At 38.9% G+C, this 23,727-nt stretch overlaps 1 protein-coding gene across 4 annotated transcripts in view; it reads right to left on the bottom strand.

Annotated features, from left to right (window-relative positions):
* CSNK2A1 (casein kinase 2 alpha 1) overlaps positions 1 to 23,727 on the bottom strand; it is a 55,547-nt gene that overhangs the window by 17,299 nt on the left and 14,521 nt on the right. Inside the window, exons 2-7 of one of the 4 annotated variants that reach the window (XM_069548249.1) lie at positions 11,992 to 12,120; positions 11,179 to 11,358; positions 7,451 to 7,661; positions 5,070 to 5,181; positions 958 to 1,059; positions 380 to 430 (exon numbers count right to left, since the gene is read on the bottom strand). In XM_069548249.1, the coding sequence (XP_069404350.1) occupies positions 380 to 430; positions 958 to 1,059; positions 5,070 to 5,181; positions 7,451 to 7,551 (366 nt within the window). In that variant the 5' untranslated portion in view covers positions 7,552 to 7,661; positions 11,179 to 11,358; positions 11,992 to 12,120. Of the gene's footprint in view, positions 1 to 379; positions 431 to 957; positions 1,060 to 5,069; positions 5,182 to 7,450; positions 7,662 to 11,178; positions 12,121 to 23,727 lie in introns of those variants that run through there. The other 3 variants (XM_069548250.1, XM_069548248.1, XM_069548251.1) reach the window with 3 other exon arrangements.

Raw genomic sequence — 23,727 nt, 5'->3', positions numbered from 1 at the left:
CCTTGCTTTTATATATACAATATATTCCTTCTTGAACTTTATCATTTTTAAAGCAAAATGCTGTAAGGCCAGATCCTGATTAAACATGAGCTGTTGCTTTCATTAAGTTTGACATCAGTGGGAACTGTCAAATGAATGGTAAACTGCCAGATGGTGACAAACCTACACACTGGTCATTAAAGAGCATTAAACAAATAAAAGAGCAAAATACAAGATGTGGAAAGTAGGCACTGTACAAGAGTATGTCTATCTTTAATACTATCAGGATGAAAAGCTCTTTTAAAGCATGTTAGAAGGACACTCTTCTAACAGTAACATCCCTAAAAGGTTTTTTATGTGGCCTAAAACCCAGCTTGAAATGGTTGGTTATACATTATACCTTGAAGTCTGTGTTGTTTACGTGTTCAAAAACCAAGGCGGGAGTTCGTGACTAGGGGAAAGAAAAAGAAAACACACATTAGCAACAGACCTGGCAGCTAACAGACCTGGCTCTAGTGGGCACAATGTTTGTGGACACTACGTGGTGAATTTGGCAGTCCTCACCTCAGTAGTAGGAAACCCTCTATTGCTACAAGCCCTCCCCACTCTGATTATCACCACACTTAGGTCACTTTGGGGATGGATTTCAAACAGAAGATATGGAGCTGAAGTCTCACCAGGCTCTAGGCAGCCCGACAATGCGCCCATCGCCCATCGGCATCGGACCTGAGTTTGCAAAATGGATTAACACATTTCAGTTTCCAGTGCTATCAGTCTCTTAGCCTAGAAGAATAAGAAATAGTCTGTGGGTGGAGGTCTCTTTGAAAGAAAGACCCGAACTAGTCAAATGGTATAACTGATTAAGCACTTTTAAAGCAGGACTTAATGGCAGAGGGAAGAACAGAAAGAGGCCAGTTGTGCTCAAGGTCAAACACCACCTCAGCCCTTGTGGGCCTTACTAGTGCCTACTATACTCACCACAGGGTCTTTTACAATGTCTGCCAGTGTGATGATGTTGGGACCGCCTCGCAAATTCTCCAAAATCTTTATTTCACGCTTGATTTTCTTCTTCTTTACTGGCTGAAAGGGTAAAAGTACATCATTAAAAACAATTATTTCAGGATATTTCAATGGGTAGTATAATACACAAATGGCTTGCTTATGAACTCCTTGAAGGAAGGAAATGTGTCAGACTCATCTCTGAATCCCTCTCTCCTAGTCCTGTGCCAGGTACTCTGCAGCTACTTAGCAATACTGAATTGAAAGAAAATAAAGATTTGTACTCCAAACACCAGAACTCTGCAGAATTAGCATTTAATTCTGATGATCATTCTTAAAGTGTTAACATTAGAATGAAACATGGGGCTCTTTCCATTCCTTCCTCTAAGTCTTATTAAACACGCTATAGAAATGAAGGAAATCAGGACCAGTAGCAAAGAGGGCCAAACTATCTTTGTGCAGTATATAACCTTTTCGGTTAAATGTGGAGTCAGATCACTTAATGTGACTCCTACTTCTATTACTTGCTAGCTGTGTGCTTATGAGCAAGTTACATAACCTTTCTAAACCTTTCATTACAGGTAAAACAATCAATAAGAATAAATTCTTTAAAAATTATTGCAAGACTCAAATGAGATATCTAAAAAGATCTCAGAATATGGCTGAGACAGAATATCTGTTTAGCCTTATAACCAATGTATCTTTCACATTCCTTTGTCTTCATCTATCATTTCCCCATCTGTTTTAGTACAGAAATTGCTTTCATTTTTCTGAGAAGGGTTGTGGTCCAAACGCACCTCCTCTACAAAGTCTTCTTTCTAAACAGTTAAAACAGTGCTGGTCCAAAGAAATACAATGCAAGCCACATGTGTATTTTATTTTCATTTTTCAATCTATTTTGGCCATGCCACAAGACTTGCAGGATCTTAGTTTCCTGACCAGGGAATGAACTCAGAGGTCATGGCAGTGAAAGGACAAAGTCTGAATCACTGGACTGCCAGGGATTTCCCCATGTGTGTATTTAAAATATTCTAGCACCCACATTCAATATTTTAGGGCTAACAAAAAAAAAAAAATCCAAAATCTTATCATTTCAATGGGTAAATCAATAAAAAAATTACTAATGAACCATTTCATACTCTTTCTTTGGTACTAAGCCTTTAAAATTGCTGTATTTTATCCCTACAACATATCTCAATTTGGATCAGCCATATTTCAAATGCTCAGTGTGACCTATGTCTGCCACAATGGACCATGTGAATCTTTCCTATCTTTTGGTCACTTCAGACTACTGACACACAAGTATACACTTCCTAGAAATTATTGTAAGCATATATCTTCTTTAACAAGACTACTGGTTACTAAACTTTGATGATCAACCTGGAGCTTTTAACATACAAACTGTACAGACCCACTGAATCAGAATCTTGAGGACAGAACTGGAGATCTATTTTTAGACATTTCCCAGGTTGATGATTTAGGTCTAGGAACTACTAAACAATACTGCAGACTTTTTAAACCTTGAGTCCTAAGCACACGGTGCAGCAGAAAGAAAGTTTTAGAAACAGACTGTCCCCAAACCCTGGCTTTGTAGCTGTGCAGCTTCGGGAAAAATACTTAAGTATTTCTGAACTTTACACCGGTCTTGTAAATACCACAGCTAGAAAAGGGCCCAATGTGGGGACTTCTCTGGTAGTTCAGTGGCAGAGAAGTCGCCTGCCAATGCAGGGGACACAGGTTCAATCCCTTGCCTGGGGAGATTCCATATGCTGCAGAGCTACTGAGCATGCATGCCACAACTCCTGAAACCCCGTGTGCCCTAAAGCCCATGCTCTGCAACAAGATAAGCCACTGCACCACAACTAGAGAGTAACCCCTGGTTGCCATAATTAGACAAAGTCCATGCACACCAATGAGGACCTAGGGTGAACCAAAAAACAAAAAAAAAAAGTCCAATGCAAAGTAGGCATTCAATAAATGAAAGCTACTTTATTATACTAACAGTGAATTCCATTTTTAATTCAATCCATGGCCTCAGCCTTGTTTCTATTAGAATTCAGTACACTGGGTGGGAAGCTTAGCTAATTTTAAGTTTTCTTTTTGCTTCAACTGTATCTTTCTCATCTGCTACAGTATCTAGGAGATGTTTCTCCTCTCCAGGGAAGTCAAAGTGTCAGTTGCTCAGTTGTATCTGACTCTTTGCAACCCCATAGAATGTAGCCTGCCAGGCTCCTCCATCCATGGAATTTTCCAGGCAAGAAAACTAGAGTGGGTTGCCATTCCCTTCTCCAGGGGACCTTCCTGACTCAGGGATTGAATTCGGGTCTCCTGCATTGCAGGCAGAATATGTACCATCTGAGCCACCAGGGAATCCCCTCTCTCCAGAAACCAACCCATTAATCTCTCTTCTGTTTTCTACTAATTGCTATATCCCTACTGCTGGCTGATGGCAAATACCTCCTGGTTTACAAACATTTTTTCCTACAGAATCCTTTAAAATCTATAAACTTACAAAAGCTAGTTTGTGATAAACCAGGCAAGTCACTTAAACCCTAATTTAATGTGATCAATGCAAATTTTGTCTTAATAAATAAAAAAATCTTTCCAAACCACCCATCAGTAAAGACCATTAATGGCTCTCAACAACCTAGAAGAGACAAAAATTATAATTTTTAGGCTGGAAAGGAATGCAGAGGTTATCTTTTCCAGGTCATCACTAATTTATTCTCCCTTTCCAAGTTTACTTCCTGTGTAAACTTCCATATGAAACATTTCTCTCACTTATTTCTTCCTCTCTTTTCTTGTGCATTCTAGATTATGCTTCCCCCGTCCCTCCCATGCACACCAATCCAAATCTTCCTCATTCAGGCCCTGAAAACAGTTTCAGGGACCTTTCCCCAAGCACCACCACTGTCTTCTACACTGTAAGACTATTTGTGCCTTTCATATGACTCTAAATGATCTATTACCTCAGTCTAACATATACTTTTCTGTAGGAATATCATTTTATAATTACATAGAACTTCGGTCTCCAAAGTATTTATCTATATACAATTTTGTGCTTGATCCTAATAACTCTGAGAAAGACAGGTAAAGCCAGACTATCTCATTTTCACAGATAAACATGTCTTAAAAAAACAGCTACCATGGCTAATCACTTTTAAAGTGGGATTAGAATCTAAAAGTCCGGATTTCAGCCTAGTTCTCTTTGTACACACAGTAAGATACAAATACTTAAACTCTCTGGTTCTGGAAAGGTATACCAAAACACTCCAGAAAATTCACAGGTGCTCTGCGGGCTTTTTAATTTTTGAGGGAAGCACCAGTTACTACTTGCGGTCTGCCAGTCACTGAGCACACTGCCAGCTTGAGGTAGTTCAGTTTCAAAATTACACTGCACTACATTCTCTTTGATGGCATATCTTTGTGAAGCTGGGTTTTCAGCAGTTGCTGTGACAAAAAGCAAGTATTATGCAAAAATCAGCATGGAACAGGAAATGAGGCTACTGATGTCCAGTGTGATTCCACCATATGAGAAGCTGTGTAGTGACTAACAGGTATACACATCACAACAGTAATTATGGTGACAGAAGAATAAAACAAAATTACTTTTCTCTTTAACTTTATTTGTATAATTTTTTAAAAGGCTACCAAATTGAAACAGAAATACTATTTTTAGTTATTTGGACTTCACTTAATAAACAAAACTGTTTCATTTGGCTTAGGGGCATCATCAAACTTACTGAAGCAATATGGGTGCTATAAATTGAGAACGTCTGGGGCCCTCTCCTTCTCGTGTCAAATATGGAGGAGCGTCTGTGGTAAGGGACTGTATGCTGTGTTCCTGGTATGTGCAGTACACAGGACAGTTATAACTAAAACAATCTGCACACCAGTAGCCCACGGGCCAATGTGGCCTGCAGAGTGTTCTTCTATGACTTGAGTCAAAAAACTGCTCTTGCTTCAGTTTCCTGATTTGTCAAATGAAGATAATCTCTTCTATCAACTTCAAAGAAACAATAAAATAAAGGCATTAAAAATACCTTCAAATGTTACTTAAAATCTCTGAATTACAATCTTTTTGTACTTACCTTGAGAATTTTAACAACAACTTTTTCATTATTTGTGATGTTGATGGCTTCAAATACTTCACTGTATTTACCCCGACCTAATTTTCTAACCAGCTGGTAGTCATCTTGATTTCTGGGAACAAAAAGAATCCAAGTCACAGTGATTTACAAAGTTCAAATTATCAAGTACTAATTCAATTTACAAAACTGTCAAGTATCAGTCGCTCAGTTGAGTACGACTCTTTGCGACCCCATGGTTTATAGCCGCGTGGATTATAGGCTCCTCTTTCCATGGGATTTCCCAGACAAGAATACTGAAGTGGGTAGCCCTTCCCTTCTCCAGGGGATCTTCTCCACCCAGGGATCAAACCCCGGCCTCCTGCATCGCAGGCAGATTCTTTATCATCTGAGCCACCAGAGTCCATACAAAACTATACCCAGTAGAGTAAAAGAAATAAGTATTTCAAATAATTCAATTGGTTTCTTTGTATTTTGTAAGTTGGGCAATTAAAAATGTGTCTTCCAAATCCCAGAATTAAAAAATTTAAGTCTTTCAGTTATTCTTTAAAATCCCAAGCTGTTTATATTTCTACTGACATACCACACATAGATAGCATGTATTGGGGTGTGTTATGTATGTTTATCTCCAACAACAGACAGCTTTCCCTTGGAAAATAATTTTTATATTCCTGCTCCCCACAGCTTTGCCCACTGGTGGCATCTAGCAAGAAGTCAATATGTGCTCTAAGAATATTTCAATTCAGCCACACTTTGGGAGTTGCTGATTTTTAATGGGTCTCTTTGCAGATAAGTGGCTTTCAAACATATAGGTTTGACTGCCAGCTTGTTCTCCAAGGCTCTGAGGACAGTCCATGCACTGGAGTTTGCAAACCACACTACAGAACATGAGTCATAGTCTGGTGTTCCTCCCGCTACTTTCACCCACATTCCAAGACCACTAAGCAACATCTGAGGTGAAAAGGAATAAGGGAAAATGCCAACACTTTTTCTTTGCCTCTGCTTACAACTTAGAGGAGTTTGCTCTAAAGAATGACAGCCTTTTCAATAAGGCCTAAATGCTATTTACTCCTGCTGAGAACCCTTGAAAATCCAACATGTAAAAAATCCACCATTCATTTTCCTCAAGCAGCTATAAAGAAAGTGAATGAACAGAGAAGGCAAAAGGTACTACGGACAATGGACAATATAATAATCATCACAGGTCTAGGGAAGGAAGCTCTTAGTTCTGGTTGAGTTCTTTTCCTGTGGGAGGGCCTAGAAGATAAATGCAAGCAAGCAAACAGCACTAAGCCAAAAACTCAAAAGGGTTGTTTAGTGTCATTTAAGCAGAACTAAGCACAATGCACTTAATTTGAAGACAGTGGCTGAAATTTCTGCAGTAAAACTCAGATATTCCTAGAGTCCAAAGCATGTAATGTAGAGGAAAATTAAGATTATTAATAACACTTATTGGCACTGTACCACAGTTCTTGATGGCATCTTTGAAGCACACTGTGCTTCCTTGTGCAGAGGCAATATACTTACTGTTAAGAATTACGGCCATCAACATATTAATCATCAGGATTAAAACACACCCTATGATAATTTTTGAAGACTGTCTGTAAACACTCACATGCTATGAAAATCACATGTGGACAAATATAAAATGTAACATATAGGAGCTGCAGCTTTACTGAGTTTTCAAATGGCTATCTTTTATATTTGAATATCAAAGTAATTTTATCACAAAATGTACAACCTGATCAATAGTTAAGTACATACTATGCTGGGATAAGATATGCAAAAATCCAGATGAGACTGCACAGAGGATTAGAACTGCAAATATAGCTGTTCAGGCAGATTGCAACTGTTCAGAATGGAAAAGGAGCTGAATTCCATGTTACATATGGCTAGTCTCACGATAAGGGCAAATGTTTTAAAGTTTTAATTTTGCTTCTCATCAGAAAGAGGACACCTTTCTGGGTGTCCTCAGTTCTGGAGAACTGTTTTATCCATCAGTATCATCATGGGACAACATTCTCTGACCTCAAAAATTCTTTTATGTAAGAGTCTAGTATTTTCAAACTCTCTCAAGTATTAATTCTCATCTAAATGCAAAGCCTTTAGCTGAGCAAGCTAATAGGTAACTCTTTTGTTACCAGCTTTATATACAACAGAGAAAAAAATAATAAGAGATTGAAATGATTTTTAAATGATAAGACATCAAAACTGTTAATTTGCCAAAGCCAATAACCTGTTTCTTTACTGTAGAAGAAAACAAAAACTGGGTTCACTCTTGAGGTTTATAAATGCAGTCAGGGAATTTCTGACGTAAATTACTCAATAAATCCACCACAGTCAGCCCTTTGGATGAGTACAGTGAAGTGAATGGAAATTATTACCCCCATTCCACCACATGTGACTCGTAATCCCAGTACTCTCGGGGTCTGTGTGTATTAACATCTGTGTAAACTCTGGCTCTGCTTGGCACGGGTCCCGACATGTCAGACAGGTTGGCGGACAAAGCTGGACTTGGTATCTGGAGAGCTGGCAGTCAGTGTGTTGAGAGGCAGCTGGGGAGTAAGACCTTGTTTCAGACCTGTTTTCTTCAAACTGCAGAAACAAAACACATAAAGGCCAAGGAACCATTTTTGAAAAGCATATGGGAAGAAAAAAAGTCATCTTACAGTAATGGTCTCAAGTATACCTCAGGCTCTTTACTGGTTAACCAATGAATGTATCCCAACTGTGCCAATCAGTATTTCCTAAAACATGGGGAAAAAGTAAAACAACAGAACTCCAAGAAACATATCTAAGCCTATACTGGCCCTGATCCTACAAAGTAGCCTGTTACTGCCTCATCAAAAGCTTGGATGCTCTTGCAGTCTGAAAGCGAAGAATGGCATTGAGGTTACACTCATTGGCATTACTACTATTTACACATTCTACAAAAAGCTTTCAACAGTTTTCTACAGCTCAAGGAGGGGTGCTAAATGGCTCTAGAATGGTGGCAAAGTAGAGTACAAATCTTAGTCTTACTCTAATATTTGATGAAACCAGGAAGGGAATAAACACTTGCTCTCATACATCAAAGTCCAATGTTATTTTATTATTTGCAGAACATTATGTAATAATCAATAGGCTGGTGATCATCATTTGAGAAACACAGTTCATTAAAAAAACATTAATTTTCTCTAATATATGAGCAAGCTTAATACAAATTGGTAGAAGACAGTAATATCTATTAGCTGAACTAATGCAAAATTTTATACCCAGGAAAAGCTGGTGAAATTTCAGAAACGTGCTTTCTACCAAACCAGTAAAAAATGAAGTCTCCTTCATCAACAACCACTCCAATCTAGTAATGTCCATTCTCTGAGTCCTATAGCATTTCTTGATTCCCTTAACTCTACATTTAATTACAAATGTATTGAGGGAACCTCCCTCTGTTTGTTTGATGGGACACTGTCCAATGCATAAATCTGAATAAACACAATCATAGTTTTTAAAAATGTAATGAGTCTCTAGGCCGTGCATATTTCGGCCTAGATTGCGTAACCTCAATTTAATTACAAGGAAAACACAAACAGAAAATGAGGAAGCTTCTATTAAAAAAAGTCAGGAGTGGGGAATAATATACTGTGCTCTCCAAAAATGTAAATATTATCAAAGATAAAGGAACCTAGATAGCATATTCAAAAGCAGAGACATTACTTTGCCAACAAAGGTCCATCTAGTCAAGGCTATGGATTTTCCAGTGGTCATGTATGGATGTGAGAGTTGGACTGTGAAGAAAGCTGAGCGCGAAGAATTGATGCTTTTGAACGGTGGTGTTGGAGAAGACTCTTAAGAGTCTCTTGGACTACAAGGAGATCCAGCCAGTCCATTCTAAAGGAGATCGGTCCTGGATGTTCTTTGGAAGGAATGATGCTGGGGCTGAAGCTCCAGTACTTTGGCCACCTCATGCAAAGAGTTGACTCACTGGAAAACACTCTGATGCTAGGAGGGATTGGGGGCAGGAGGAAGAGGGGACAACAGAGGATGAGATGGCATCACTGACTCGATGGACATGAGTTTGAGTGAACTGGTGATGGACAGGGAGGCCTGGCGTGCTGCGATTCATGGGGTCGCAAAGAGTCGGACACAACTGAGCGACTGAACTGAAAGAGACTTGGCAACTATATACAATGTCCTACCCTAGACTAGACTGTATCCTGTGTACTAGAGGGGGAGAAATGCTATAAAAAACAATACTATCAGGTCAAATAACAAAACTGGAATTTAGACAGTAGGTATGTACAAGAGTATATTTACACATGATAAAGCAAATGGGAAAACATGTTTTTTGTACTATTTTTATTTTGCTGAAACATGTTATTTTTAAAAACTTGTAAAATATACATAAAATTTACCAACTTAAACATTTTTAAGCATACAGTTAAAAGGCATTAAGTACTTTCACATTCTTGTCCAATCATCACATCCATCCATCCTCAGAAATTCTCACCATGCCAAACTGAAACTCCATACCCATTAAACACCGACTCCCTCATCCCCGAGCTCCTAATAACCACCATTCTATTCTGTCTCTCAGTCTGACTACTCTAGCTGACTTATACTACTGGAATTGTAGACTACTTGTCCTTTCACATTTGGCTCATTATTTTCATTTAGCATGTCTTCAAGGTTCATCCATGTTGTAGCATATGCCAGAATTTCCTTCCTCTTTAAGGCTGAATATCTCCATTGTATGTATATGTTTTGTCTACCCATTCATTCAACAGACACCAGAGTTGTTTCTACCTTTAGGCTATTGTGAATAATGCTGCTAGAAAGTCATGTACAAATATCTTCTGGAGTTTCTGCTTTCAATTCTTCTGGGTGGAACTGTGGATCATATGGCAATGCTATCTTTAATTTCTTGAGGAACCAGCACACTCTTTTCCACAGTGGCTGCATCATTTTATATTCCCAACAGCAATGCACAAAGATTCCAATTTCTCCACATCCTCTCCATGTAACAGCTTTTTTTAAAAAAAATAGCAGCCATCTTAACAGATATAAAGCGGTATCTCATTGTAATTTTGACTGGTACTTTCCTAATGATTAGTGATACTGACCACTTTTTCAAGGGTTTATCGGCCATTTATCTTATTCAGAGATGACTATGCAAGTATTTTATTTAACTGTTTTTTCTTTGGGGGGGGTGGTTAAGCTGCAGAAGTTCCTTATATATTTTGGACATTAATCCCTTATCAGATATATTATTTGCAAATATTTTCTCACATTCTGTGATTTGTCTTTTTTTAAAAAATTAATTTTGTTTACTTATTTTTTGGCCGTGATGGGCCTCGGTTGCCGCGTGGGCTTTTCTCTGGCTGAGGAGAGCAGGGGCCACTCTCTAGTTGCAGTCCATGGGTTTCTCATTGCAGTGGCTTCTCTTGTTGTGGAGCATCGGCTCTAGAGCACAGGCTCAGTAGTTGTGGCACATCGGCTTAGTAGCTCCGTGGCAAGTGGGATCTTCCCAGACTGGGGATCGAACCTGCCATCTCCTGGGTTGCAGGTGGGTTCTTCACCACTGAGCCATCAGAGAAGCCCTGTGGTTTGTCTTTGTAAGCTGCTGATTGTATCCTTTGATGCACAAAACTTTCAAATTTTGATGAAGTCGAATCTGTCTCTTCCTTCTGTCTTGTCTGTGCTTTACTATTTTTATTTTGGTCTCATGTTAATTTGAAGTTACTTCCAAATAAAAAGTTTTAAAAAAACGAGTATTAGAAAACTGAGGCTCATTAACCTCAGAGGAAAATTTGCCTACAATCACATGGCTACTTAATAGCAGAATAAGGACCAGAAACCGAACTTCTGTTTCTTGTGACACCTTTTTCCTGCCAGGTAATCATTAGCTAGTTAGATAACAAAAGCTAACATCTACAGGCATTCATTATGTGCTTTGCGTGACTATTTCATAATCCTTACCACAGGAGGAAATGGTAAGGAAAGGTTACTATTATTTCTAATTTACAGGATGAGGAAAATAGTGAAAAAAGATTAAGTAACTTGCCAAAGGACACACAGTTAGAAGGAGCTGACAATGTTTAACCAGACTACAAATCAAGAGATAACTATTTACCTCTCAGGTTTGTGGTGAGGATCCAATAAGTTAATAGAGTGTGTAGAATTCTGCCTACTTGAGAACTCATTTACAGCAATCTGCACGTTGTCTCCAATTTGTATTTAAGTTAGAGCTTAGCTATTACACCAAAAGATAAACCAGTGTTGTCTCCTTATACCTAGTTTCAGTGGCTTAAAGCTTTAGAGGAAGAGCATAAAAGACCAGAGCAAGGGTTAACGATATACTCCAGAAGTACAACAACAGTGATACTCCCACTGCCCCCACAGTACATGAGGCCAAAAGATCCATTTGTCTTTTGGACAAATGGATTCCCCCATTCATAAAACCCAATATAACCACCTCTGCTGACCTCTGGTGTCCCTTAAGTGTACAATTTATATGGCCAGAAAACAACAACATGGTTCAGATAGTTATTAAAAAGTGGACCAAAACTGCATTTAAAACATTTCCAAATTATTTCTTTGGTTTTATAAAACAACCTGAGTGATAATAACCTAATTTATCTAACCTAATTTATCTTTATCTAATATCAATTAATTATAAACAGACACACATACCCCAAACAAGCAAAAACCCAGAAAGCAGACACTTTTAACTTTCCTTTTCCCCAAAGAAACAAGGTCATTTGTGCTTTAGGGCTGTTGGCTTCTTGGTGACTATTACCCTGGCACTAACAACAGCAAAAGACACTAGGGAGATGAGTAAAGGTGTGTGCATATGCACAAACAGCCATCAGAGACAGCAGCAGCCAGAAGAAATACTATCCCGGGAATTAATGAATTATGATACTAGATACTGTTAAATTCTTACCTTCTTCTCTGCAACAGTATCTTCCTCTTCAGTCTCTATATTCCTTCAAAATTTATTCTTTCTGTTGATATTCTATACCTGATATAAGACGACCTTTAACTGTGGATCTCAAAGCTCTTCCCCTATGAACTTAACAAGTTTACAAAACCAGCACAAATTTAATAACTGGGATTAGATGCAATAGGGTGATGAAACAAGCAGTCAAGTCCTAGGTTCAAATCCCTAATTGGCTGCAGGACCTCTACTGGGCTTCTTCCAGCTTTGATTCATCACTTATAAAACCTGTCTAATTGCACTTGCTCAAGTGAGATGTTCTTCTAAAAAGGGCTCAGAAACACCAAATACAATGTAAATTAACATTAAATGATTACTCTACCATTGTTGTGAAAACTAATAAGCAGAAGCCTGGCCTTAAAAGGCTGTGGTCTTCAATTTTAGTTTTCTTCACTTCACTTACAAAAATTATAGGAGTTGAGGTTAACTCCCAGCCTCTGAGGGCCAATTTATGGGTGGACACGCCATTACAAAATGAGACTCATTTCTCCATGGAAATCATCTGACTCACATGGAAAATATTCCCCAACTCCTTTAATAGACCAAATATCAATCACGCTCTTACCACCAAGTCTTCGGCTCTCATATAGCCTTCGTATTCTCTGAGAAGAGCTGAGGAAGACTATTCACTAATAAAACTCCTGAGATCCTCAAATACCTGTTTAACTGACATTTGCAGCTTTGTGCCGTATCAACAGGGACCTAATTTATGAACAGGGGAATTTGATCCTCCACTGGGAGGACAAATGGTTGTTTTGCAGCAACCCAAAGCGGTACTTTACTTTATTGTCATGCATACCGAGTAATCTGCTTAGAGTAAGAGTCATTCACATGAATTTTAAATAGCTGGCCTTCGTGGGGAGAAGGCCTTATGTGGGGAGAAGGAAATGGGGGCGTGTGCATGTGTGTATTTTTGAACCACACAGCCCAGCAACTTCAGATAAGTGAAATGGTACAAGGAGGGGTGAGGGAAGGTGATGGAATGGAGTAAAGAGGATGGAAAAAAGATGATAAACATTATTCTACTCAGAAATACTACTTCACTTGCACCTCTGTAAGTATGTATGGATATTCACATGCTCTATACAGTCAGCCAAACAAGACCGGGAGCTGACTGTAGCTCATATCATGAACTCCTTATCGCAAAATTCAGGCATAAATTGAAGAAAGCAGAGAAAACCACTAAGCCATTCAGCTATGACCTAAGTCAAATCTCTTATGATTATACAGTGGAGGGGATGAACAGATTCAAGAGATTAGAACTGGTAGACAGAGTACCTGAAGACCTATGGACAGAGATCCATAATACTGTACAAGGGGCGGTGACCAAAACCATCCCAAAGAAAAAGAAATGTAAAAAGGCAAAATGGCTGTCTGAGGAGGCCTTACAAAAATAGCTGAGAAAAGAAGTGAAAGGCAAAGGAGAAATGGAAAGATATATACAACTGAATGCAGAAGAGCAAGGAGAGATAAGAGAGCCTTCTTAAGTGAACAGTGCGAAGAATTAGAGGAAAACACAGAATGGGAAAGACTAGAGATCTCTTCAAGAAAATCAGAGATACCAAGGGAACATTTCATGCAAAAATACACAGAAGAACTACACAAAAAAGGTCTTAACGACCTGGATAACCTCTGATGTGGTCACTCATCAGAGTCGAGCATCTTGGAAAGTGAAGTCAAGTGAGCCTTATAAAGCATTATTATGAATAAAGCTAGTGGAAGTGATGGAATTCCAGCTGAGCTATTTCAAACCCTAAAAGATGATGCTGTTAAAGTACTGCACTCTATATGTCAGCAAACTTGGAAAACTCAGCAGTGGCCAGAGGACTGCAAATGGTTAGTGTTTATTCCAATCCCAAAGAAAGGCAACGCCAAAGAATGTTCAAACTACAACTGTACAACTGTGTTCATTTCACATGCTAGTAAGGTAATGCTCAAAATCCTTCACACTAGGCTTCAGCAGTACACGAGCCAAAAACTTCCAGATGTAGAACCTAGATTTAGAAAGGGCAGAGGAACAAGAGATCAAACTGCAAGTATCTGTTGGATCACAGAAAAAGCAAGGGAATTCCAGATAAACATCTACTTCTGCTTCATTGACTACAATAAGGCCTTTGACTGTGTGAAAATTTCTTTAAGAGATGGGAATACCAGACCACCTTATTTGTCTCCTGAGAAACCTGTATGTAGGTCAAGAAGCAATGGTTAGAACCAGACATGGAACCACGGGCTGGTTCAAAACTTGGAAAGGAGTATGTCAAGGCTGTATACTGTCACACTGCTTATTTTAACTTATATGCAGAGTACATCATGCAAAATGCTGGGCTCAGTGAATTCCAAGCTGGAATCAAGATTGCCAGGAGAAGCAGCATCCTCAGATATGCAGAAAATATCACTCTAATGGCAGAAAGTGAAGAGGAACTCAATAGCCTCTTGATGAAGGTGAAAGAAGAGAGTGAAAAAGCTTGCTTAACATACAAAAAACTAAGATTATGGCATCCAGTCCTAACACTTCACAGCAAATAGATGGAGAAAAACTGGAAACTGTTTACAGATTTTATTTTCCTGGGCTCCAGAATCACTGGGGATGGTGACTGCAGTCATGAAATTAAAAGACCCTTGTTCCTTGGAAGAAAAGCTCTGACAAACCTAGACAACATAAAGCAGAGATACCACTTTGCTGACAAAGGTCTGTCTAGTCAACGCTATGGTTCTTCCAGTAGTTACGTATGGATGTAACAGTTGGGCCACAGAGAAGCATGAGCGCTGAAGAAGTGATGCTTTTGAACCGTGGTGGTGGAGAGGACTCTTGAGAGTACAGCAAGGAGATCCAACCAGTCAATCCTAAGACTTCCTTGGTGACACAGGAGTTAAGAATCTGCCTTCCAATGCAGTGAATGTAGGTTCCATCCCTAGTCTGGGAAGATCCCACATTCTGTGGGGCAACTAACCCTGTGTGCCATACCACAGACCCAGCAGAGCCAAAAATAAAATAAATAAAAATAACTAATTTAGGGTTCAAACAAACAAAACCACCAGTCAATCCTACAGGACATCAACTCTGACTATTCACCGGGAGGACTGATACTGAAGCTCCAATACCTTGGCCACCTGATGCTGGGACTCATTGGAAAAGACCTTGATACTGGGAAAAACTGAGGGCAAAACGAAAAGAGGCGACAGAGGATGAGGTGGTTGGATGGCATCACTAACTCTATGGACATGAGTATGAGCAAACTCTAGGAGACAGTGAAGGACAGGGACGCCTGGCATGCTCCAGTTCATGAGGTTGCAAAGAATCGGACACAATTTAGCAACTGAACAACATTTACGTGCAGCCTAACAAGAAGGAAATACAGGGATGAGCTAAATCTCTCAACTACAGATTTGGTTCTTTCAGACATTTCTTCCTTTGTTCACCCCTTTAACTATATGAGCATCTACTATGAAAAAGTATTGTGCCAGCCTGTGGGAATATAATAATGAGCACGGCAGAACAGGGTGAGATGAATATGCCTTTAAGATTTTACCTACAGATTAAGGACAATGGAAATTCATTGAAGAGTGTTACGCAGACAAGAGACCTGTATGTACATTTTGAGTAAGTTTATTCTGGCTGGTGTGAGACAGACAGAGAGAATACATTTGGCGAAACAGAAAAGTTATCAACAGTAACCTATGTGAGAGAGATGATGAAAGCCTGACCTATGGTGGTAGCAATGGAGATAAAAGAACTAATTAAGACGAACAAAATTTATGGTGTAAAATCAACAGCTCTGGGTGGACTGGATTAATGACGTAAGGAGTGGAAGTGACTTTCAGATGTCTGGCTATAGAGACTGTTGATGCCATTCAGGGAGATAGAAAACATTCTGGAAGACAGCTCACAAGTCAGGTTTTGAACAGACAGCTCACAAGTCAGGTTTTGAACGTAAGGTTCGTGAGGTTAAAATGCTTCTTTGACATGTTAAAAAGAGAACTGAACAGGCAATTAGGTATTACAAGTCTGGAGCTAAAAGTTTTCCAGCTTTAAAATATCTACCCCCCTTAGAAAACAAACAAACAAACAAAAAATATCTACCCCCCACCTCTCCCCTAGAATTCTATGTGGCAGGCATTTCTTTTCCTAATCTACAGGTAAGAAAACAGCCTAAGTAAATTCAGCAGCTTTACCAAGACCATCCAGTAGAGATGGGCTGGGATTCAAAGCCCAGATGACTGGCCTTCAAGGTGTCTTTACATTCCTATCGAACTTACCACTTCCTACATCATATGGTAGTCTTCAAACTTTAATTTCCTTATTAGACCTTTAACTCCTTGAAGTCAAGATTCATTGTCTAATCCATCTTTTTACATTACAGTACCCAGCCCAAGGCACTGCATTTTGTAGGATGTTCAGTAAATATTATTCATCAATTAAATCAATGTTGGTTTTTTATCCAAAAACTGAAACATAAATGAAGTTGCCTCCAAAATGCAGTGTACCTTTAAACACTTCAGGTCATCTGGTACATAGCTAGGAAAACTAAAAGATTAACTCAAGGGCTCTTGAGTAATTCTTCCTTCCATTCTCTCGTCCTCCCCAATACAGCTTTTTCTATCAAATAACAGGGTCACAGTTAAAATTTGTCTTTTTCTTACACAACAATTAGAATTAAAAGAATACTAAGAAATTTAGTTTAGCAATTTTTACAATGGCTTATCTGAAAAGTCAGGGAAACTGCTTGAGTTCTGTAGGTCAATTCTCCTATCTACCACTCACCATCAAGTGTACCTTAAAAAATATATAACTTACAGAAGAAGCATCACCTTTCAATTTCTATTTTAAATGACCTTACTTAGTCTTCACTGTCCCCATGTAAAGCATAATACATGCAACTTTTGTGGTTAATAATTTCAGATCACTTCTATTTTAAAAGCCCTCAGACTAACTGAAGACATGGCTAAGTTTTGTCTGTTCAAAGTTTAGCCTAATAAAAGCCAATTAATCAACTATGAAAAATTATCCTGTCAACAAAAGTTTCCCTACTAAAGTCAGACTACACTTGCAACCAAGGCCAATTACATGGCTTAGATTGACCTATTCTTTAATAAAATGCAAGGAAATGAAAACGTCATTAAATCATCAGGCTAAAATATGTACTGGCAAAATCATAAGTTTATTGACATAAATTTAACAGAACTAATTAATTTCAATAAAAATTCCTTTTGCCCTCTTCAGCCAGTCTCTCCCTCTAATCTCTTCTACTCCATGTGATTTCTGTTTTTCAATCTGGTAACTAAAAAAGAAAATTATAGGCTTAGTAAATGGTCCAATATCAGAAAACTGCATAAGTCTAATCAGTTATTTGCGCTAAATATATTTTTATGGATAAATTTTCTAGTATGAGAACTGGAAAAGATTATCCTGAAACTTTCAACAATTTTCAAGCCATGAAACAGTTCTAGGTCTTTTAACCCTAATACTTACTGATGGTCTCCATCTTAAAAAAAATTAAAATTGCCCTTTCCATCCCTAGATCAACCACGGTGAACAAACAATAGCTCATACTCATCCAGACAGGACAAAGATGAGCTCCACCGTAAAGAATGAGGAATGTGCCTATACCGCATTGGCTACATGACTCAGGACTCCTCGTTTAGAGGGAAAGCCGCTGTATGAGGAAAAAACACCTTGAAGCAGCGGCAGAGAATGACCTCTTCTCAGCCACCAGGCAGCATAAACTAGTGAGAGGCTTTGCAGAACAATCTATGAGTATGTTTTTTGCCTTCCTGTAGAAGCAAAAGCAAACATTTGGTCATACAAACCTGTCCTTCCCTCTTTTCAAAGTGGCACTGTTTAGAAGGCCAAATGAACACCAAAAGAGCCTAAAGTAGTTAATACTACACAAAATTACTTGTTTCAAATGTCCACAGTTGCTCTTAATTTCCAATTATCTACTCCTTTCACATCAAGGGCAGAATGTTCACTCATTAAGCATTTATCTAATACTTACTATGTACCAGGAAACATGCCTGATTGACAGGAAGGGATCTTTTCTCTAGGCCCTAGAGAATAAAGAGAAAGTAACTCTGCCCTCCAACCATTGTAATGGTCTGTCCAAACAGACCATTACAATCACAAGCAATCAGAACTTGAAAGAATAAAGTCAGGGTGCTCTTGCAGGAATTGAAGGGAACTCAAGTCAACCACCAACCCATTACCGTGCATTCAATAAACATCTGCGGAGTACCTCAATGTTTGGGAAAAGCAGTCAGGGAAGAAATAACACCTATACTCTGTTTTGAAGGATGCACAGCAATTATTCAGATGAAAAACACCAAAACAAGAAATCACAAAGCCCTTCTTTAAGCAAGTTAGGAATTTTAAAGACTGTAATTTGTATCCCCAAATGACCAAAAGCTGGCACACCCTGCAGTCCTCTATAAGAAGCATATCAGATCAACAATCTTTTAATATCTGATCTAGTGCACTCTACCCCACTGTTACTGTGTGTGCCTCTCTCCTCTGTCCTGAAACGATTAATCCACAACCACTGCACTTGAGATCTCATTCTCTTTCCTTTTCTCCTCCTCAAACAAATCAGTTCTACTGTAGAGGTGCCAAGGTCACAAAGGAAAATGCCTAGAAAGGGTATGCAGATGATCCTTAAAAGTGTGATTGCTTCTCAGTTTTAAAAATAAGAAATCAAGGTTTTTGCAGGTAACTCCTGTTTTCAGTAATGGCAGACTAGGTGAAGTTTCCTACTGAGAACCAAAGAGAACAGCTTTAACACCCCCCCTCCCCCCACCACTTGCCTCTTCCTTTGCTCATCTGTCTCACTTAATTGTTTTTAATTAGAGATAATTGCTTTATAATAATGTGTTGGTTTCTGCCATACATCAATGTGAATCAGCCATAGGTGTACATATGTCCCCTCCCTCCTGAACAACGCCCTCACCTCCCTCCCCATTCCACCTTCAAAGCTGTCACACAGCACTGGGTTAAGCTCCCTGTGTCAAACAGCAAATTCCCACTTGCTGTCTATTTTACACAGGGGGTAATGTGCGTGTTTCCATGCTATTCTCACAATTCATTCCACTCCTTCTTTCCCCCACTGTGTCCACAAGCCTGTTCTTTACATCTGACAAACAAGCAAAAAGCCAAAAGTGAAGAGAAAACGAGAACTCAGAGAAGAAAGCAAACAAGGATGCCCCAAGGGTCTTTGTTTGATCCCCTAAAATTAGAACGCTGTTCTGACAGAAAGCAAAGCCCCAGGGTTCTGACAAGGTAAGGAGTCATAATAAATAATGAATAGATATTTATTAGTAAACAGGTATATAAATAAATGGGAGGGAGGAGGGAAGGAGGAGGATAAAGACGTTTGTCACAATAGGCTGAGACTTGAGAGTCACAATCTTAGGGCAGAAGTGAACAGGAAGTAAAAGATCCAGGGAAGAGTTACAGTCCTATCTACAGAGGGAATATCTTCGGTGAAGCCTGTTTTAAGGTGACCTCTAGATCACCTGTGTCCACAGATACCCAACACGAGCAAGTTCTCTGTGGAGAAAAGAACCTTGCTATGGGCTTCAAATGAATCTTATAAATAATTTTTCAAACACAACATCCAGCTTGTAACAGAGTAAGAACTAGCAGAAAAAGAACAGATAACAAAAAAAAACCTACAGACTTTTGATCTTAGACTCAAGGAAACAACTACATTGACTACCCTTACAGAAATGAAATAAACTTCAGACTATCTGCAGGGAACAGAATATTTTAAAAATAGCCAATTTCAGGGCTTCCCTGATGGTCAAGTGGTTAAGAATCCACCTGCCAATGCAGGGGACACAGGTTCGATCTCCGCTCCAGGAAAACCCCACATGCTGTGGAGCACCAAAGCCCACATGCCGCAACTGCTGAGCTCACGTGCTGCAGCTACTGAAGCCCATGCACCTAGGGCCTGTGCGCTGCGACAAGAGCAGCCTAGGCAATGGGAACCCTGCGCACAGCAATGAGCAGCAGCCCCCGACACAACTAGAGGAAGCCCGCATGTAGCAATGAAAACCCAGTGCAACCACACAGAACGGTGAGATACACTATACATTAGAATAGTCACATTAAAAACAAACGACAGCACCAAAAGCTGGTGAGGATGTAACAGGAACTAAATTAGAGCAACAGAAACTGACTGACTTCTGATGAGACTGCAACATGGTATAGGAACCTTGGAAAAATTTGGTCACTGATTACAAAGTTACATAAACACTTAACCGTAAACTCAGCATTCCCCCCCCCCCAGGTATTTATTCAAGTGAATGTATGTTCATACAAAAACCTGTATACAAATGTAGACAGCAAGTTTATTCATAATTGCAAAAAAAAAAAAAAAAAAAAGGGAAACCACCAAGATGTCTAAGAGGTGAATGGATAAACAAATGGTATGTGTATAATCACACAATGGAAAATAAGTTATTGATCTGTACAACATGGATGAATATTAAATATATTTTGTTAAGTAAAAGAGCCAGATCCAAAAAGCTAGATATTGTATGTTTCCAATATGACATACTAAAAAAACCAGGAATGACCAACACATGGAAATGCTACTGTTCTGTTTACTATGAATTTGTTACTCTTAAGTATTCTCAAAACCCACACAACTGTCCATGACAAAGAGTGGACATTACTGGTTGCAAATTCCGAAATCTGTCCACTAAGAGCACCTAGAAGCTGTGCTAATGAGTAGCAACAAGAATAAGTAGTGTCCAAACCTTGGTTTCTCAATACCTTTCTCCAATAAAAAGGAATGGGAGCTCTTTAGAGAAATGGGTGATTCTAGGATTGAGTCAGAGAAAATATAAGAAAAAGGACATAACTGTTAAAAATCGAAATAGAGTCCACAATTTAATTAACAGTATTGTATCGGTGTTAATTTCTTAGTTTAATAAAGTGTCAGGTTATGTGATATGTTAACATTAGGGGAAGCTGGGTGAAGGGTATGTGAGGATTCTATCTTTGCAACTCTTGTAAGTCTAAAATTATTTCCAATTACAAGTTAAATACAGACAATACTAGGTGCTAGAGAGATAGGGAACAACTGAATACTCTTCTTATACTGCTAGTGGGAATGCAAACTAGTACAGCAAAGCCCTTATGGAAACAGTGTGGCAGTTTCTTAGAAAGTTACAAATTTTCATATAACCTGGCAACCCTACCATAAAGCCTATACAAGTGCATTTATAGCAGCTCAACTCATAATCACCAAAAAAATCTTAAATGGATAAGCAAACTGTTGTCCATCCATACAGTGGTATTCTACTTAACAATAAAAAGGAACTGACCACTGATATACATAATTTCAATGAATCTCAAAAGCAATAAAGAAGACAGTTTTCAAAATATTATATATTGCCTGATTCAATTTATCTAACATTCTCAACAAGACAAAACTATAATAACTGAAAATAGAATAGTGGTTGCCAGAGAATAGGGCTGGGAGGCTGGGTAATATAGAGAGGTGATATAATTGTTCTGTGTCTTGGTTGTGATGGTGGTTACTTCTCTGGTGGCTCAGACAGTAAAGAATCTGCCTGCAAAGCAGGAGACCTGGGTTTGCTCCCTGGGTTGGGAAGATTCCCTGGAGAAGGGAATGGCCACCCACTACAGTATTCTTGCCTGGAGAATTCCATGGACAGAAGAGCCTGGCAGGCTACAGTCCATGGAGTTGCAAAGAGTTGGACATGACTGAGTGACTAACACACAGAAAGGAAATCAGTTTTACTGTATATCAATTAAAAAAAAATTTTTTTTAAGGGAAAATCCTATCATATGCCGTATCCTAAAACATAGGATAACACGAGGGACAAATCTGAAATATTGGGAGGAAAAAGACTTAGCAAAGCTGATACAAAAAGAAATGAAAATCCTGAATATCTAGCCATTTCCATTTCAATCAGTATGATAACTGGCTATCAGTTTTCAACCTCCTTTCCATCCTAATGTTTCCCTACTGCATAGCTTAATATTTCTATAACACTTTTTATTTATCACTGTGCCTAAGTCATGCTGAATATGTTTTATGAATATTTGATTAACTGATATTAAGACAGTAACAGACAATATATTGGCGAAAATCAAACCTGTTTGCATATGGATCTGCTCCTTTTCAACACTGAGAAATGTAGTTTGGCTGTATAGTGGATATTTGATCTGTAGCTGATTTTAAAGTTGCTCTTCAGTCTTACATGTAAATTTTATCACACACATCACTAACACCAGAGGTAAAACAGTCATATCCCAATGAGATATGAATTTAGTCAATATGTGTGGGAGATGTTTCTTTAGAGCCATGAGCTTTTATGAGGCCATGTAACTTACCCATGTGATGAGTATCCTTGATCGAACTATAGAAACAATATAGCACTCTGTTACTGAAAAACATGAACTTGGATTTATAAGGCTTCATGAGGTGGTAGAAAGAACAGGAACACTTGAGCCATTAAGATCAAATATGGCTCTGGGACTGCCATTTAACCTATCCGACTTCACTGAGGAAACTGCAGGATATAAGGAGTAGCAGTCTCTCCCTCTCCCTCCTTTACTATCATGGAGGTAGGTTACCTAGGAGACAATCATACTTCTTGCAGATCATCAGTAAGCAATAAAACATAGGGTGGGTTGTCCTAGACTTGCCAAAAACAAACAGGTTGGGAACAGGACAGCAAACTTTATCTATCCAGCTTCCAAATCTAAAGAAGTGTGAATGCCTATACCTGTACTGTTTCTTGGGATTTAAAATGATCACTTTTGAAAATAACAAGTCCAGTGAAAGTGAAAGTCACTCAGTCGTGTCCAACTCTTTGTCACCCCATGGGCTGTAGCCTGCCAAGCTCCTGTCCATGAAATTCTCCAGGCAAGGATACTGGAGTGGGTGGCCATTCCCTTCTCCAGGAGTTCTTCCCAACCCAGGGATCGAATCCAGGTCTCCTGCACTGCAGATGGATTCTTTAGCAGCTGGGTCACCAGGGAAGCCCAAGACCTATGTAATACCTTTCCCATGTTACAGTAGGTGAATCTGAACAACTTTTACAATGTCACAGAGGGCAAGTGATTTTAAAATATTCTGTCTAGATTCAAAACCTATTCATTCTGTTTTCTAGCAAACATATATACTCTATTTAGCTCACACAGTCTCTTTTCGCTCAGTTTTTAAAGCTGAGATAAAATGCACACATCACATCAATCATTTAAAAGTGCACAACTCAGTGGTTTTTCTGATGTTGTTAACATGCAACTGTCACCACCATATGATTACCTTCACCTCCAAAGAAAACAAACGTCCTATAGTAGTCACTCCTAATAACCCCCCACCCCGCCCCCCACGTCTTAACAACTATTCATCCACTTTCTGTCTTTACAGACTTGCCTAATCTGGACATTTCATAAAAGCAGAATCACACAATACATAACCCTAAGTGCCTGGCTTCTTCCATTTAGCATGTTTTCAAGGTTCATTCATGATGTAGCTTTACAATAGTTCATCCCTTTTTACGGCTGAATCCACTGTAAGGATTTACCACATTTTGTTCATCCAGTCATCAGTTGATGGACATTTGTTTTTACTTTACGGACATTATGACTAATGCCGCTATGAACATTATATGCAAATTTTCCACAGTGTTTTTAAAAAGTGAATCAGC

Source organism: Ovis canadensis, chromosome 13, assembly GCF_042477335.2.
Source record: "Ovis canadensis isolate MfBH-ARS-UI-01 breed Bighorn chromosome 13, ARS-UI_OviCan_v2, whole genome shotgun sequence".
NCBI classification, from domain to species: Eukaryota; Metazoa; Chordata; class Mammalia; order Artiodactyla; family Bovidae; genus Ovis; species Ovis canadensis.
The sequence above is the reverse complement of the archived record's forward strand: the minus strand, read 5'-3'. Positions and strand labels throughout refer to the sequence as shown.